Source organism: Asterias rubens, chromosome 15, assembly GCF_902459465.1.
Source record: "Asterias rubens chromosome 15, eAstRub1.3, whole genome shotgun sequence".
NCBI classification, from domain to species: Eukaryota; Metazoa; Echinodermata; class Asteroidea; order Forcipulatida; family Asteriidae; genus Asterias; species Asterias rubens.
Window position 1 is genome coordinate 10,287,897 of NC_047076.1, and position 17,876 is coordinate 10,305,772.

At 38.0% G+C, this 17,876-nt stretch overlaps 1 protein-coding gene across 2 annotated transcripts; it reads right to left on the reverse strand.

The window, feature by feature from the left end:
- Positions 1-540: 540 nt before the first annotated feature.
- LOC117299989 (Bardet-Biedl syndrome 5 protein homolog) lies at positions 541-17,513 on the reverse strand. 2 transcript variants are annotated; one of them, XM_033783628.1, is made up of 11 exons: positions 17,435-17,513; positions 13,544-13,708; positions 8,479-8,561; positions 7,629-7,694; positions 6,535-6,584; positions 5,837-5,964; positions 3,319-3,454; positions 3,060-3,155; positions 2,270-2,332; positions 1,781-2,002; positions 541-1,259 (listed from the first exon to the last, which is right to left on the reverse strand). In XM_033783628.1, the coding sequence occupies exons 2-11, from the start codon at positions 13,621-13,623 to the stop codon at positions 1,128-1,130; spliced, it is 1,056 nt and encodes a 351-aa protein (XP_033639519.1). In that variant the 5' UTR covers positions 13,624-13,708; positions 17,435-17,513; the 3' UTR covers positions 541-1,127. The 2 variants fall into 2 exon arrangements, with proteins under 2 accessions (XP_033639519.1, XP_033639520.1); XM_033783629.1 differs by lacking the exon at positions 17,435-17,513 and adding an exon at positions 14,105-14,170.
- Between the last annotated feature and the right edge of the window lie 363 nt (positions 17,514-17,876).

The following is a 17,876-nucleotide window of genomic DNA, read 5'->3' on the forward strand; positions in this document are numbered from 1 at the left end:
GCTTCAATATTCGTTGAGATACAGCAACAAGCAAATTGTAATTTTTCAACATTAAAAACCTTGCCATGACGTCATCAATGACGTCATCAATCCAAAAAAATGGCAGTTTCATCTACGCACTAGTGCCTATGTACAAAGTAAGTTTTAAGTTTGTACAAGCTTTACTTTTGTTTTAAAGCTCAAAAGTTGTTTTTTGATGAAAAAATGCGAAGGCGAACTTTGACCCAGGGTAACGACCGGAAGTTAAGGTCATACGATTTTGGCGTTAACTTTTCAAATGTTGTCCAAGTCTTTATCTATGTGATGCCCAAGTATGAACATCATAGCATTAATATTCGTTGAGATACAGCGAAAAGCAAATGTCGTTTTTCAACTTTAAAAACCTTGCCATGACGTCATCAATGACGTCATCATTCCCAAAAAGTGGCGGTTTCGTCTACTCACTATTGCCGATGTACATAGTAAGTTTTAAGTTTGTACAAGCTTTACTTTTGTTTAAAATTGCTGGAGAAGGTTCGCAGGGAAAGAAGAACGCGAGGAAAAAAAAAACAAAAACAAAAAAACAGAACAATAACAATAGTTGTTCGGCTGTTGGCCGAACACCTAAAAAATAAGAACAGTGATAATGTTTTAGGTTTATGCAATTGTTGTGGTACTTAAGAAAATTTGTTTCAATCACAAATACTTGTTTTATAGTTCCTTATAAATGTAATTATTTAAGTTGTTTGTATGAGCAAATCTCAATCAAAACAAGACCCAACAACTAATGAGGGATAAAACAACCTGGCACCATTTCATCAAAAATGCGTCAACTCTTCCGTCCAAGGACGAAGGATGATGATAATGATTGTATGAGAGCTAAAACATTAAAGAACAATATAAATAGAATTTCAAACTTTGTACAAATGAACACATCAAACTAATTTTACAAATAATAGAAGTAATATTTCTACAACACTTCAGATTGAATGGTTGTATCATCGCAGTACATGTATTTTGGATTGACATTGTTTTCACTGACAACATTTTGTCTGGGCGTTTTATACAGAAGTAGGAAGACTACCATGCCAGCATTTAGAGGGTTGAAAGTTCGGAGTGATGCTGATGATATCATCCCGCCATCTTGCTCATTTCTGCTCCACTACTTCCCATAGATTAGACAACGTGAATCCATTCTTGAGCTTCTCAATGGCAAGACCAAGCTCTTCAGAATACACTGGAGGTCTGTCTTTTTGTTTGTCACCGTCAGCAAAATAGGCCTGTTAACAAAAACAGTACAACACAGATAAAGGTAGCGCCAATACACTGTGTAAAACCGTAGTATTCCCATTGAACTTGTTTGGGTAGAGCACTGCGACTTTTGGTAACCCCACAAGTTCTAGATTCCAATGAACTTTTGAGAGCAGTCTCCTCAGCACTAAGTAGATCAACAAGCACGATTTGTTTTTTCAAATCTAAGGGATCTAAAGGTTTTGACGACAACTTTCACAACCAGTGGTAACAATGCTATGTGAACACCTTAAACTGTGAATGCCTTTTCTTCTTGGAGATTGCCTGGAACTGGTTGCCTGAAAAGTTTTTCAATATTTGAATCAGAGGGAGCTAATTCGCACAATGTTTAATACTATCAACAGCTCTCCATTGCTCATTACCAAGTAAGTTTTTATGCTTAAATCATTTTCAGTTAAAACCACTCGTGTCCAGTGCCTTTAAACATTGAGCTAGCTTCATGCTTTAAACAAACACGAGAATGTAACAAAACACGACATAAATTACTGACCGCAAATGCATCTGATTGTTCATCATCATTGACTATGTCCACACCGTCTTGAGGGTTCTCTATGGTTAACTCTTCAACTGTCTGAGGCCGATCTTCCGATTCATACTCCACACCAAATATAGGACTAGAACTATACACACGGTGAAGGGACTGGATCTCTTTCACTACATCTTGAAGCTTGTCCGCAGGATCAATGCGAAAACCAAGAACATAGCTCCCACTCTGTAAAATAACAAACATATCATTAACAAGCTAGGCTGGTGTCTGCAAAGATAAAAACAGCTATCGGTCTTACAAAACTAGTGATACCATTGGATAGATAGATAGATAGATAGATACTAGATAGATAGATAGTTTATTACAATGTATGTGTTGGGTGCGATCAGTCAATCTGCATCGACCGATCTTGAAAGATCTATTGTTCGTGCAACAATCGGTCAATCGCTCAACCAACATCTTTGTAAAATCTGGGTGTATGTATTCACCTACCTGAACTGAGGATTCAAGTACCAATGCCACACCAAACTTAGAGTCTTTGATCTTGACGCTCCGCTGTAAACCAAACATGAACAGAATGTTTTTTTCCTGACGTTACGTCTCTTTCACAAAATTGGTTTTATGTTCCTCGCCAAATAACACAACATCAATGTCAGATAACAAATCATTTTCTTTCTCCAACTCAACATCATTAAGCCAGGTACATGTTGAAAACAAATTGCGAAAGTGAAGCGAATTTTCCAGCGTCACAATTGGAAAATTTGAAAACATCCCTTGAACTATTTCTGTCTTCAAACCCATTTTAAAACAAAACAAACTTGGTATCAAGATATATTTGGTTAGCAGTAACACCATGTGTGTATCTACTTGCCAGGCAGATTATGTTCATTAGAGAACTTGTCTTGCTTTATTCTACTACCGCAGAGTAGATATTCAGAATCGGGAGACTTCTCAGTTCTGAAAAAGATTGTCCTGCTTTTTAACGATTACCTGGGCGGAAGATACACATGTAGGAAATCAAGAACCTACCCAGCAAGTAGATACACCCAAAGTGTTACTGCAAACCAATATCTACATTATGAAAGAAATCAAGAACATACCCAGCAAGTAGATACACCCAAAGTGTTACTGCAAACCAATACCTACATTATGAAGGAAATCAAGAACCTACACAGCAAGTAGATACACCCAAAGTGTTACTGCAAACCAATACCTACATTATACAATTTCTCTTTATCTTTGTAGATATTGTAAATAGAGTGAGTAATTGATTAGATCTTACCATTTGAAGATAAGGAACACTGACATTGAAGGCTTCATTCATGTTCGCATGCCACACTAGCCGGACATTAGTGATGAAAAATGTGCCAAGATTCCCCTGTAATCAAAATCAAACAATAAGTCAATTTTCATATCATGTAATAGTCAGGTATCAAGACTAGTTTGGTCTGTGGAAAGGCCGGGCTTGTATTTGAGAGGCTTGTAACGCAAAATGTTGAATAGAAGTTATTTCACAAAACCAAGTAACTTCATGAACTTACCTGATCAATAGAGAGATTCCACACACCATTGACTTTATTATAAACCTGTTCTAGAGGTAATAAGCGCAAATTCTTATTGTGAATAATAGCTCCTCTGAGTTTGAGATCACGATATAACTTAGATGTCTCATATGCCCTACAAAGATGGGAAGAAAAGAAAAGAAATTTTACATATCCTTCCAAATACAAATTTGTTTATTGATATCTAAATAGTGAACAGCAGTGTCAAATATTAGTAATGAAAGACTACACTGCTAAAAATGGTATTCTTGAAATAAGAAAAACAGCTTATTTTGAGAAAATGTTTCTTGTGTCACTCCCTACAAACTTTTTCTAGGGAGTGACACAAGAAATATTTTCTCAAAATAAGATAAGTAGGATTTGAAACTTTGCATGGTGGAAATAAGATATAGAGGAGTTTGCGGTAACACCATGTAATAACTATCTCTAAATGAGTTGGGGTGGTTCTGAAAAGAACCGTTGGATTAACTCAACGTTTCGATCAGTATGCTCTGAACGTCTTCTGGAGTTCTTTTCAGAACCACCCCAACTCATTTAGAGATAGTTATTACATGGTGTTACCGCAAACTCCTCTATATCAAAATAAGACGTTTTTCTTGTTTCAAGAATACCATTTTTAGCAGTGTAGTGGCTCCTTATATACACTCAGTGACGCTCAAGGCGCTTCAACATTCAGTATTTCTCTTCGACAGGCTTCTCTTTGTTCATTGGACCATGGTTAACAAGGTGCTGTGGTGTGATATGCAACCAATCAAACCAGGAACCCCAGGGCGATAGGCTTCTCTTTGTTCATTGGACCATGGTTAACAAGGTGCTATGGTGTGATATGCAACCAATCAAACCAGGAACCCCAGGGCGATAGGCTTCTCTTTGTTCATTGGACCATGGTTAACAAGGTGCTATGGTGTGATATGCAACCAATCAAACCAGGAACACCAGGGCGACAGGCTTCTCTTTGTTCATTGGACCATGGTTTACAAGGTGCTGTGGTGTGATATGCAACCAATCAAACCAGGAACACCAGGGCGACAGGCTTCTCTTTGTTCATTGGCCCATGGTTTACAAGGTGCTGTGGTGTGATATGCAACCAATCAAACCAGGAACACCAGGGCGACAGGCTTCTCTTTGTTCATTGGACCATGGTTAACAAGGTGCTGTGGTGTGATATGCAACCAATCAAACCAGGAACCCCAGGGCGATAGGCTTCTCTTTGTTCATTGGACCATGGTTAACAAGGTGCTGTGGTGTGATATGCAACCAATCAAACCAGGAACACCAGGGCGACAGGCTTCTCTTTGTTCATTGGACCATGGTTTACAAGGTGCTGTGGTGTGATATGCAACCAATCAAACCAGGAACACCAGGGCGACAGGCTTCTCTTTGTTCATTGGCCCATGGTTTACAAGGTGCTGTGGTGTGATATGCAACCAATCAAACCAGGAACACCAGGGCGACAGGCTTCTCTTTGTTCATTGGACCATGGTTAACAAGGTGCTGTGGTGTGATATGCAACCAATCAAACCAGGAACACCAGGGCGATAGGCTTCTCTTTGTTCATTGGACCATGGTTAACAAGGTGCTGTGGTGTGATATGCAACCAATCAAACCAGGAACACCAGGGCGACAGGCTTCTCTTTGTTCATTGGACCATGGTTTACAAGGTGCTGTGGTATGATATGCAACCAATCAAACCAGGAACACCAGGGCGATAGGCTTCTCATTTTCCGTTGTGACATGACCTGGACTCGTTTGGACAAACCGGCGGTGCATTCAAGGCATCCTACCGTTATCCATATAGGACTCCTATATAATTTGTTTGGAACATTGTGGCAGTATGGCAAAATAAAGGATGACACATGATGCCTAATCCACCAATGAAATGACAGACGAGAATCTCTGTATGAGGTATATAAACATAATTTGTTACTGGCAGCTTGGTTAGAGTCAGCCTTATTCATTACATGCAAAAAGACTAGTTCATAAACACAGGAGACATCTTAGTTTTATTCTCTAAAAGTGAGGTGAACAATTGACCTTTATTCTCTTCTTAGAGATTGTTTGGAACTGGTTGCCTGTAAATTGCCTCGTGTGCCATGGCACTTTAAAGCACTGGACACGTTTGGTAATTGTCAAAGACGAGTATTCTCAACATGCATAGAATAAAAAATCTGTGAAAAGTTTGACTTACAATGTAATTGGTCATCAAAGTTGCAAGACAATTATGAAAGAAACACTTGTTGCACAGGTTAGTTTGTTTTCAGAAGCTTAAAAAGGCTTCAGGCCTGAAGTCTTTTGATATTTGAGTGAGAAATTACATCTTTCTTAAAGACTGCGGGAGCCGTTTCTCACAATGTCTTATACTATCAACAGCTCTCCCTTGCTCATTACCAAGTAAGTTTTTATGCTAACAATTACCTTGAGTAATTACCAAAAGTTTCCAGTGCCTTTAAGTTATATATCATATAAGACAAACAGTCAGCCCTATTGTTTGACTTACCTGTGTACTGACATGATAGTAGTGAACAGTCTAGGTGAGCCAGGTATAACACTAGTAAAGATGAATTCAAACCGTGTATTATTACATCTGGTTAGAATGTACAATGCTTCAGCCTGCCCTCGCAGTTTCTAAGAAAGGTACGAACATCAAATAGAAACTTGATTGTTTTTTTAGATTTAAGATTAAATACAACTAAAGCATAAAAGGAAACAATTTAAAATGCTCTAGATTTAAAATGTTCCAGATTGCACGGTAGAGCAACGACCTAGTGGTCAAGCGTATCGGACTCAAGCTCTGGGCCCAATTTTCTGCTAAGCAGAAAAGAGCAGGGTACCAGTCACAAATTGTACGTGTGACTTGGTAGTTTGGCTGGTAACCCTTTTGTGGTAAGCCTAATTTTGTTAAGCTTAGCTACTTTTTGAGCTTATAACCAGCTCTATGTTATTGGGCTCTGGTGTTTCTGTTCAGCAGAGTGTGGGTTCGGGTCCCAGTCATGACACATGACACATGTGTCATTAAAGCGAGACCCTTTGTCCTTCAGATGGGATGTATCTGTATCTGTCGAATACTGCAAAATACTCCTTGTTTTGTTTTAGGGGTGCTTTGACCAAATTGGGTATAGAATGCGTCAGGCCTGGAATGCATCCCAGTTTTGGAAAAATCCTAGTGAGAAAGCCTGGACAAAATGTTTGACTTACAGAATGTGCACTGCGTACTGTGATGTTGATGATGCATGTATATCCAACAGCTGCAATTAATACAATCACAATTAAGAGTTTAGTACATGAATCCAACTATTATTATGGTACATACTTAACTCTTAAAGGCACTGTACACTATTGGTAATTGTCAAAGACCAGTATTCTCACTTGGTGTATCTCAACATACGCATGAAATAACAAACCTGTAAAAGTTTGGACTCAATAGGTCGTTAAAGTTGCGAGAGAACAATGGAAGATCAACACCCTTGACGCACAAGTTGTGTGCTTTCAGATGCCTTGAATTCGAGAACTAAGCTGAGGTCTTGAATTCAATTCAAATATTTTATTGAGAAATTACTTCATTCTCAAAAACTATGTACCTTCAGAGGACGTCGTTTCTCACAATGGTTTATACCATCAACAGCTCTTCATTACACATTACAAAGTAAGTTTTATGCTGATTTATATTTTGAGTAACTGCCGAATGTGTCAAATGCCTTTAAGTAGGGTTTAAAACTTTGCAAGGTTGGAGTACAATCAGGTGACACCATGTAGATAAATCTCTTTTCTGTAGTGGTTATTCTAAAATCGCTAGTTCTTCTCAGAACAACCAATACTCTAAAGTGATATGTACATGTAACAAACTCTACCTGCTAAGTAAATACACACATGGGGGTTGTTCAGACGCAGTACTAAAGTCGGTTTAACTCATGGTTCAACCCCGATCGAGTTCAACTCTGTGTGTCTAAACGATACTAAAGTTAGACCGAATCGAGTTCAACCCACAAAAGATAGACCGTCTAGTGAGGGGTTTATCTTTAGACCGCTTTTTTTTTTTTTTTTTACACTGTGTGTGGACAGAATAAAAAAGACCACATCTGGTTTTACTCAAAACAGACGACCCATTGACCTCTGTAATCATTACGTTAACACACGGTGACCAATGAACAGGGCTACAGGGTCGCGTTTGCTTTGACCTCTTAAAACCAAAGCTGTCTGAAAGCAAGGGGAACTAACTACCTCAAAAGTTAAACTGGTCCGCTGTCTGAACATGCCCATGGTGTTACCGCAAGCCAAATATACATACTTACATAAGTTAACTCTCGGTAGGGATTGAGAATGCCATATGAGCCTCAGGTTAGTCACAATCAGACGACCTGTAATTAATAATTATAATAATAATAATTCATTTCATTTGGAATCATAACCAATCATAATCATAAACTACATGAGACCTTGCATCATAATCAATCATAATCAATCATAATCAACCATAATCAATCATAATCAATCATAATCAACCATAATCAATCATAATCAATCATGATCAATCATATCAATCATTATCAATCATAAACATTATAATCAATCATAATCAATCATTACCAATGATAATCAATCATATAAATCATTATCAATCATAATAAATCATAAACATTCATAATCAATCATAATCATGAGACATTGAGATGTACCCTATGCGCTGATGAAGGGAAAATAAACAGTTGTACAAAGTAAACAGACATTTGTTCACCAGGGTTTTTAATTGTTCTGATGTTTCAACCTGTTTAACAACCTCTGGAAGACTGTTCCATAACTGAATTGCTGCATGTTGGAAAGAGCGGGAACCATACGACTTAGTTTTTGGGGAGTCAGGAGGGTAGTATGTGATGATAGCCAATCAAGGCATTCAATGATAATGATGAATGAAAACTAAAGGTTTAAAATCTATTCTAGCCTGTATTGGTAGCCAGGGGTCGAAATTGCCACTATCCCGCTAATTTTTCCAGTTTGTGCCGTGACTCAAAATCTCATCAGGGCTACCATGGAGGAAAAATGGCTTCTACAAATTCTGGGTTGCTACATTTTGTACTACCCCCACTGACCACCATGAAGACACACTTAATTTGGAATGGGTGTGATAATATCTGAGAAGTATACCTTTGTCTCCATTATTCCCCTTTGTGTCTTCCACTGAATCAAGAAGATCAATTATCCTCTCTCCTGATCTCATATTCATCTGCCTGTAGAAGGAAAACAAACATTCAGTAGTCAACTGCGGTGAACATAAGAGTAACTATAAATATGAATAGTTAACTTGCGGGTACAACCATTTGTAAAATCTCTTTTGAGGGGGTGTTGGCTCTGAAAAGATATTTGTAGCAATGTGGTGTTTGCATTCTGAAGTTTTAAAGTTGACAAAGATTACTTTCAAAAGATTATTTTCTTAGAGGTCCAAAGTTTTTCTGGTTTGACTAGATATTTGCTGGTGGTCTGCAACTTGTTACTGGTGTTTTCTTTGCATTATGTGCACAAATTATTTATTTGTTACTGTGTAGCCTGGCTATAATTTATGTGGTTTATCAATCGGAGTACGACCACAGACGACCACACCATGTGAAAATCAGCTCCTTGAAAATCAGCTAAAATTACCTTAATATCTCCTCCATTTCCACCAATAACCTCCAAACGTGAGTATAAACAACTTGTCATCACTTTCACAAACCATCGAAGTTAAAGTCAAGCAGTATGCCCCCCAAAAAAGACAAAACTAAGTCGGCATCCACTTCGATATCATCAGAGTCAACTTACGCGCCACACTCATCAGGTGATCACCCCTGCTCGCCCATTGCGTCATCAGACAATGACATAATCACCTTGCGTCGGGAACTCCGGTCAATGGCGTCTGATCTCAGCAGCAAACTGGACACAGTGATCAACAAACAAGATTCCATTTTGAAAAGAATTCAAACCCTGGAAACAAAACAACGTGGAATGGAGGAGGCCATTGAGTTCTCGTCAAAGTCCATCGAGGAAATCCAAAAAAAACAAAAGAACTTATCCGATGGCGTTTCCACCCTGACGACGCAGCTCAATACGGCCATTACAAAGATTAAACACCTGGAGGACGACACACTTAACCTGGAGCGCCATTCCCGAAGCTTCAACCTCCGGCTTGGGGGAATCCCGGAAAACCCAAAAGAACCCACCACCTTCCCCTACGACACAGTCAAGAAGATCCTGACGGAGCGGTACAACATGCCGGAAGCTGAAGTTGAGGCTGCACATCGTACAGGAAGACCCCCACAATCCCCATCGGACAAGCCCCGCCACATCATCGCGAGATTTCTGTATCGGTCTGAGCGCCAGGCTGTCCTGTCGAGAGCCAAACATAGTCTTGCAAACACCGGGATGTTTATCCTGCAAGACCTTCCTGCCGCTGACGTTGCCAAAAAAAGATCCCTCCGAGATGTAATGAAGAAAGCGTACGACGCCGGCAATCGCCCCGTCTTCAAGAATGGCGAGCTCTACATCCAGGGCAGGAAGTATACACCCACCCCATCCAGCTAAGATTGTTACAGTATAATAGTGCCGTTTATCATTCATAAAACCTGAGTTGATTTTCCTGGTTCAAGTAAATTAAAGTGTTTCCATCATGATATATTTATGTATTTGTTTATGTTTGTCCGTGTGTACAGGAGTAAGGCATTGCTATACAGTATGTGCTTATTATCAAAACTAAACTAACCACGATGCTCCTATGATTCCAAGCCTAGATCCAGATACAAACTTTCAAGCTCCTGTCATAAATTGTGATTACTATGATCAAGATCAATTCCTGAATGCATTTAACAAGAAAAAATGTTCAAATATGAAATTATTACATATAAATGCACGCAGCTTGCCCCGAAATATTACTTGTATTAGGAACTATGTAAACCTCTTGGAAAACACATTTTCAATTATTGGGATATCCGAATCATGGTTGAAAGATACTCAAGATCCGCTAGTCCAAATGCATAATTTTTCTATGGAAGGCTTCTGTAGACAAAATAAACGAGGTGGTGGGGTAGCACTATATATTAGAGATGACATCGTTTACAAAACTCGTAACGATATATCAGTGAACAATTCAGATATAGAATCATGCTTTATTGAGCTTGTTAATAATCACAATAGCAACGTGGTTATTGGAGTTGTGTATAAATCACCAAGCGCCCCGTTAAATAATTTTATAGAACTAATTAATGACATATTGGCTTGTGTTAACAATGAAAACAAAAAGTGTTATATTATGGGTGACTTTAATATTGATTTATTGCAGTATGATACACACAATGGTGTACGTAATTTTATGGACACTTTGCAATCCCAATCTTTTTATTCCACTATTAACAAACCAACTAGAATTACTGCTGACACTGCAACAGTAATTGACAATATCTTGACAAATGATTTCAACAACCACCATGCCGGCGTTTTAGTTACTGACATAAGCGATCATTTACCGGTATTCCTAGTTACTGATAATCTTAGGGAAAACCCGCAGAACGAACGAAGAAACAGTAAGCGTGACTTTAGCAGTAACCATATTCATAATTTTGTCGACGAACTTAACCAAATTGACTGGAGTTTTATAACATCATTGAATAATTTGCATGAAATATATGGTAACTTTCAGGAGCATGTTGTTAAACTGTATGATAAACATTTCCCCTTGCAAGAGGTGAAACGCAGATATGATTCTTGTAAATCACCCTGGCTATCTGATGGCGTTTACAATTCAATAAGGAGGAAAAACCACTTGTATAAAAAATTTCTAAGAAATCCTAATAACCAAAATAAATCCATCTATACTCTGTATAAAAATAAATTGAATGCTTTGATTAAAATATCAAAGAAAAATTACTTAAACAAGAAATTTGAACAGGAAAATGGCAATATCAAAGGAACTTGGAAGCTTATAAATTCTTTGCTAAATAAGGGTAAGCCGAATTCCAACCCGTCTTATGTTGTTAAGGAAGACTGTGTTAAACTAGAGGATAACAAAGAAATTGCAGATGCATTCAATGAATACTTCGTTAGCGTCGGTGCGAAGCTTACACGTAATCTACCATTATGTAATACTTCGTGTGAGTCTTTTCTTGCAGGAAGATGTTCACACTCTATCTTTTTAACTCCAGTTACGCAAGAAGAAATTGCAGATTCTCTCAACAAACTTACATGTAGCAAGGCTCCTGGTTTTGATGGGTTAAGTCCGTTTGTAATTAAACAGGCTAGGTACATTCTTGCTAAACCACTTGCTGAAATCTTCAACAGGTCCTTATCTTCTGGTATTTTCCCCGATGCGTTAAAAATAGGTAAGGTTATACCAATACATAAAGGGGGTAATAAACATGATATTGGAAATTTTAGACCTATCTCAGTTTTGTCCACGTTCTCAAAGGTTTTTGAAAGGATAGTTTATAATAGACTAATATCATTCATTAATAAAAATAGCATTCTTGCTGAGTCGCAGTTTGGCTTTAGGGAAAACCGATCTACAGAGTTAGCAACCTCATACGTAGTAAATAAACTACTCAAGGCCATAGACGATAAAACGTTTTCCGTTGGTATATTCTTGGACCTTTCAAAGGCTTTCGATACCGTAAACCATGACATTTTAATTTCTAAATTGGAACATTATGGTGTGCGTGGAATAGCATTAGCCTGGTTTAAAAGTTATTTATCTAATAGAAAACAATTTGTATTGTTTAAGTCAACGCTGTCTAAAGAACAATATATTTCCTGTGGAGTTCCACAGGGCTCTGTGTTGGGTCCTCTGTTATTTATTATTTATATAAACGACATATGTAATACTTCTGATACAATATCCTTCTCTTTATTTGCAGATGACACAAGTTTAGTGTACAGTCATAGTAACGTAGATACAGCTGTTAGTCACCTTAATTTTGAACTTTTAAAAATAAGCACTTGGCTGTTGGCAAATAAACTATGTATTAATGTACTGAAATCAAATTATATAATATTTTGTCCGAGACAGCAGAAATATACTCAAACGGTTCCTTTAATATTAAATGGTGTTAACTTGCAAAAAGTAAAAAGTACAAAATTTCTAGGCATTTATATTGACGAAAATCTTAACTGGAAGAGTCACGTTGATGTAGTGTCAAGCAAAATATCAAAAACCATCGGTATAATGAATCGTTTGAGGTTTTTCTTACCAAAGAATATCTTAATAACTCTTTACAACTCATTAGTCCTCCCATATTTAAATTACTCAATTCTCACTTGGGGTGGCTCTTCATCCTGTGATAAACTTCTTATTTTACAAAAACGAGCTGTTCGAATAATTTTCAACGCTCATTATCGGGACCATACCTCTCCTTTGTTTGCCGAACTGAAACTACTACACTTTAATGATCTCTATAACCTCAACCTTGGAAAATTCATGTACAGGTATATAAATAATTTGTTACCTTCCTGTTTTAGTTCATGTTTTACTCTCACTTCAGATGTGCATTCTTATAACACTAGAAGCAGCTCGAACAAGAACATTTATGTTAGTTTTAACAGAACGTCAATGTTTAAAAATGGCCTCGTTCAACGAGGTACACATTTTTGGAATAGTCTACCCACCCCTCTTAAAACATCATTAAGTTTATCTACATTCACCAAACAACTAAAAACACAACTGCTCCAATCATATTCTTAATCTGTAATGGAAAAATTGTCATTTAGCAATAGCTCAATTATGCTCCTATATGTCTGTCATTGTCCTTTTTTCGTTTGTCATTTGCCAGTCTGTGTTTGTCTGTCAAGGGTACGGGTACAAAAGCTTTGCTTCACCCTTTGCCCAATGTTGTTATGTGAATAATGTTTAAACTAAGCTTCGTTAAGTTAATATTGTTATAAATGATTATTTCGTCTTTTAAAATATGTTGTTATAATAGTGTTAACTTAATGGTGTATGTATTATGTATTATCATAACAATGTTGAAATAAATGTTCTATGATTGATTGATTGTTTTAGTTTAAATTGTATTTTTTGAATTTTAAGTTTTTAGACTCGTAAATCCAAATGAATTTCATTGTATATGTGTAATGTGTGACAATAAAGCAGACTATGACTCAATTCGAGACAACTGTGTCTTTGTAAGGAATCCCAATCTATTAGTGTTACATTTGTCAAGAACAGTTTGTAATGACGTTTTTATGTACTTACGCTGTACTTATATCAAAGCGTACATCTCTGTCTTCCCATAATGCATCATACACAACGGGGGGTTTACTTGTTACAGCCATCAATCAATCAATCAAACAATTAATCAATCAATCAATCGATCAATCAATCAATCAAACTCTGCTGCTTCAGGTTGCAATCACAAAACTGTAGTTTAAAAAAGAAAAAAAAAGAAAGAAAAAACATTTGTTGGAATTAAAGATACTCGCAGTAGACTGATAGTGATAGTGATAGTTAAGCCTAAGTCACAATATGACAGCAGCCGATTTCACAAAACGCTAGGATTAATCCTATCTCGAGTTAGGACGAGTAACCTATCCTAACTTAGGGTGGGTTCAAATTGCTTTATGTTCGGATAGGCCTACGGAACTGAACTCCTAAGGATAGGCCTACGGAACTGAACTCCTAAGTCCTAGGATTAGAAAAGTTAGCAAGAGTTTGGAGAAGTTGACAGCAGGACAATGCCATTTGTTGTTAGTCAGGTCAGGGTGTACTGTTATAGTGTGATTAAATTGTATTTGGAGTTGGAAATGAGACAAATACCACAACCACATTTGATTAATCTTGCATTCTTGGTTGCGTTGATGCTGTTGAAGGTTGATTGAGTCGGGTTTGAGCAATCTGCAGTTGCAGACTCTATGTGCAAAATAATGCACAAATCCTTTAATGTGGTCACTATAAATACTGACAACTCACAACCCCTCATCACAACTCACGACAACAATTTTTAAATGCACTTTAACAGATCATTTCATAAGTCAACCGTAAATATATGCACAAGAGTCATATATGCACCTAAATCACTTTCAAACTTCTACAAAAATTGTATTTTTAATTGTAAAAAAGTGTCTAGTTACAAACAGAAATATGCGCCATGTTGTCTTTCGATGTACTTGGACGATTCCACTGCACCACAGGGGTAATTTCTGAGGGCTCAGTTGAATTTTTTTATTTTTGGTTTTAGCTGCTGTTTTTTTCTTTCCTGTAAGTAACTAAGTCGCCACTGGAAATGGAAGTTACTACACAAGGGGAGATTTAAGTATAATATTGTTTTCAACTCCATGAAAGGCACATCAAATGGTAATAATCATCTTGCATGTACCACCCCTGCGGTGTAATGGAATCGTCCAAGTCCATTGAAAGACAACAAGGCGGATTTTTGCTAACCATGCAGTCTGGCAGTGGCGTAAGACATTTTCATTGGGGGGGGGGGGGTAAGTGGGGGAAAAGATTAAAATTGGGGGGGGGGGGGCAAAGAAGTGCAAGAATTAGAATGTTAACTGATCTGAGTGAATAGTTGATACTTGAACCATTCTTTCTACCTCTCCTCATAAGGTAAGGTTCATTTTTATTTGCAACCTGATATGGTTGGATTCATTATAAAAAAAATACTAAAACTTACAAAATACATTACAAAAACTTTAAATCATTAAACTATGTATTTATCGTAGCGTCATACGTTATCGACCCTCATATGTTTTCGAACCCTAACTTTGATTCCCGTTTACCGCGAGATTGTGCAAGCTGTACCGGTGACAGAAGCTCTGCTGTTTACTCACGGTCTGTATTTTCATCAGGCTTAATCATACTGAGAATAAAGTTTCCTGTCGTTGGTTATGCTCAAAACATTCATAAAATGATTGATTTTTGGTACAAATCACAAGTGCATTATTTTGGCAACATTAAAATGAGTAAAAGAAACATCATCCAACCTCGAAAGTTCAAAACAAAATTACTATCTGCTAGATTGAGTTTCATTCTGCTTTAGTCACTAGATGGATCACGCGAGGTGGTTACTATTTGGGATTCTATGGTGTGCCAATATGGGGAAAAAATTAAAATATTTTAAGTGAAAATGACAAACAATTTTTTTTTTTGATTTACTGCACTGTAATAAATTCCGATAAGCGTAATAAATATTAAGTCTACAGTAAAGAGAAAATATCATAGATTGATTTCAGATTATCTCCTGAAACCAAACATTACTGGTCTAAAATGGGGGAAAACGGATTGTTATGAAGTGTGTGTGCTTCAAGTGTAAGGGGGGTGGGGTGTTTTACTTTCATGCCTTGCGATATCTCTGGATTCTATAAATATAGTAGCCATATATAATGCCTTAGGACAAAAATGTAATTAAATTGTTAAGTAGTAATTGAATAATATTTTTGATTTATTTTGCACGCCATACTAGCTTCTGAATACTCAATAAAATACCAACCAATGAAAGGTGTGAAAACATATGACGTTGCTCCAATGTCGTGCATGCAAACCGAAATAGTCGTCTCCCGTTACGGGAGACGATAGCTGGACGAAACCGAAATAGTTCTAGGAGTAACCAGCGCTGTGCTCGCTGGTATCAGTCGATGACCTCACGGCGCATAACCACCGATCGGTGCGCATGACAACCCAACGACGTGGGACAAACCATTGTGTGGAAGGGATGTTACAAGGCTACTACAACACAACGCATTGGACAAGTGTCAAATATAATGCACTGTTATGTGTGTACGTATGCGTGCGCTCTTCTCGAACGGCACAGCCACATGTGGTGAAACTACGAATTATATTTTGACACCTGTCCAACGCGTTGTGTTGTAGAAGCCTTGTAACTAGTCCTACTTGTAACACCCCTTCCACAGAATGGTTTGTCCCACCTCGTCGGGTTGTCATGCGCACCGATCGTTGGTCATGCGCCGTGAGGTCATCGATTGACACAGAACGTGTGCCGCGACAACGAAGCAACGGAAAGCAATAGTAAGTACCGAGTAGAAAATTGCAACATAACTCAACAAAAGGGAAATACAAGCATTATGAATGTATATTGAGTAGGATGGGGAAAGCTTTAGGTGTACAGTACACAGGAAACTTCAGTTCTGGCTGGCTAACGGTCGTAAAACTTTCACCCATCAACGCTGATTTGAAAAATGTATATAGCGATACCCAATCCGCGCTTCATATACAAATATACGGACACGCGTCTGGGAACTATTTTTCGTAGTTCCCAGACGCGTGTCCATAAGGTTTATCGCGAATAGCAAAATATCAAGAGAGGGCGCTGTTGAACCCACACAAAGGTATAGGCGTTGCATGCGAGAGTCGTAGAAACTGCATAGAAACTGCCCCATATTCCTTCCCACAATGCATTGCGTTTCTGAATCGCGATAAACCTTATATCTAGCACGGATTGGCACGGATTGGGGAACCATTCTTTGTAGTTCCCAGACACTTGCTTTATATTTGTACACGAAGCGCGGATTGGGTATCTTTTCTTCCCAGGACGAACGTGTGCAGATGGTTCTACAAGTTTGTCCTGGGAAAAAAATCTGCGCACGGTCGGGGGGCAATCGGCATATCGGCATTAGCGGTAAAAGAGCGTTAGTTGAGAAAATTCACACGCAAAATTCACTTGATTTTTACTCGAAATCTGTGATACCTATTTGAACAATTCGGATAACTTTCCGTATGGCGCCACCACTTTTTCACTCATTTTTACAAAAAGGGATATATCAATCAGGTAAATTAGATACTATATTATTTTATTTCGAATGAAAAAGTGGTGGCGCCATACGGAAACTTTTCCGAACAATTCCAAGTGTAGTGCTATCTGCAACTTCTGAAGCATTAGATGGGTAAGTGTCATGATGCAGAACGTTGCAGAGGGTTTTCCAAGGAAGCGAAAGGTTTTGATATCATCAGTGGTGCTGTGGCCAAGGATACGGAGTGGATTTATTGGACCGATTTATGGGGCTAGACTCCAGCTAGCTCTAAGTGTAAGTGTGTAAATACTACCGAAGTGTACAATAACGAACAAATGAATAACAAAACAAAATCAATAGACTATTAATGATGACCACTTTTAAGGAGTATACTTACCTTTTGCCGACAAATCAAACATTCCGCACGCATCGATTGTGTAATATTGTCGTCGGTCCGTCGGGTCGGTCGGTGTTTTTGACGACTTACAAGAATGTCACCGGAAGATGGCGCCCTACAGTTATGGCGGACTTATTTAAAAGCCCTTTTCGAAACCACGGCTTCGGCTTTTATTCGGTGCAGGCTCCTTCCTCTCGTCCGACCATGGTCCCCGACCACAGACATAAAGACCAGTGTTCTCACTTGGTGTATCCTATCATTTTAATAACAAACAAGCCTGTGAAAACTTTGGCTCAATATTGGTCATCGAAGTTGTGAGAAAAATTTTGAAAGAAAAAACACCCTTGTTGGACGAAATTGTGTGCTTTTAGAAGTCTTTTACTATTTTAGTGAGAAATTACCTCTCAAAAACTATGTTACTACAGAGGGAGTCGTTTCCCAC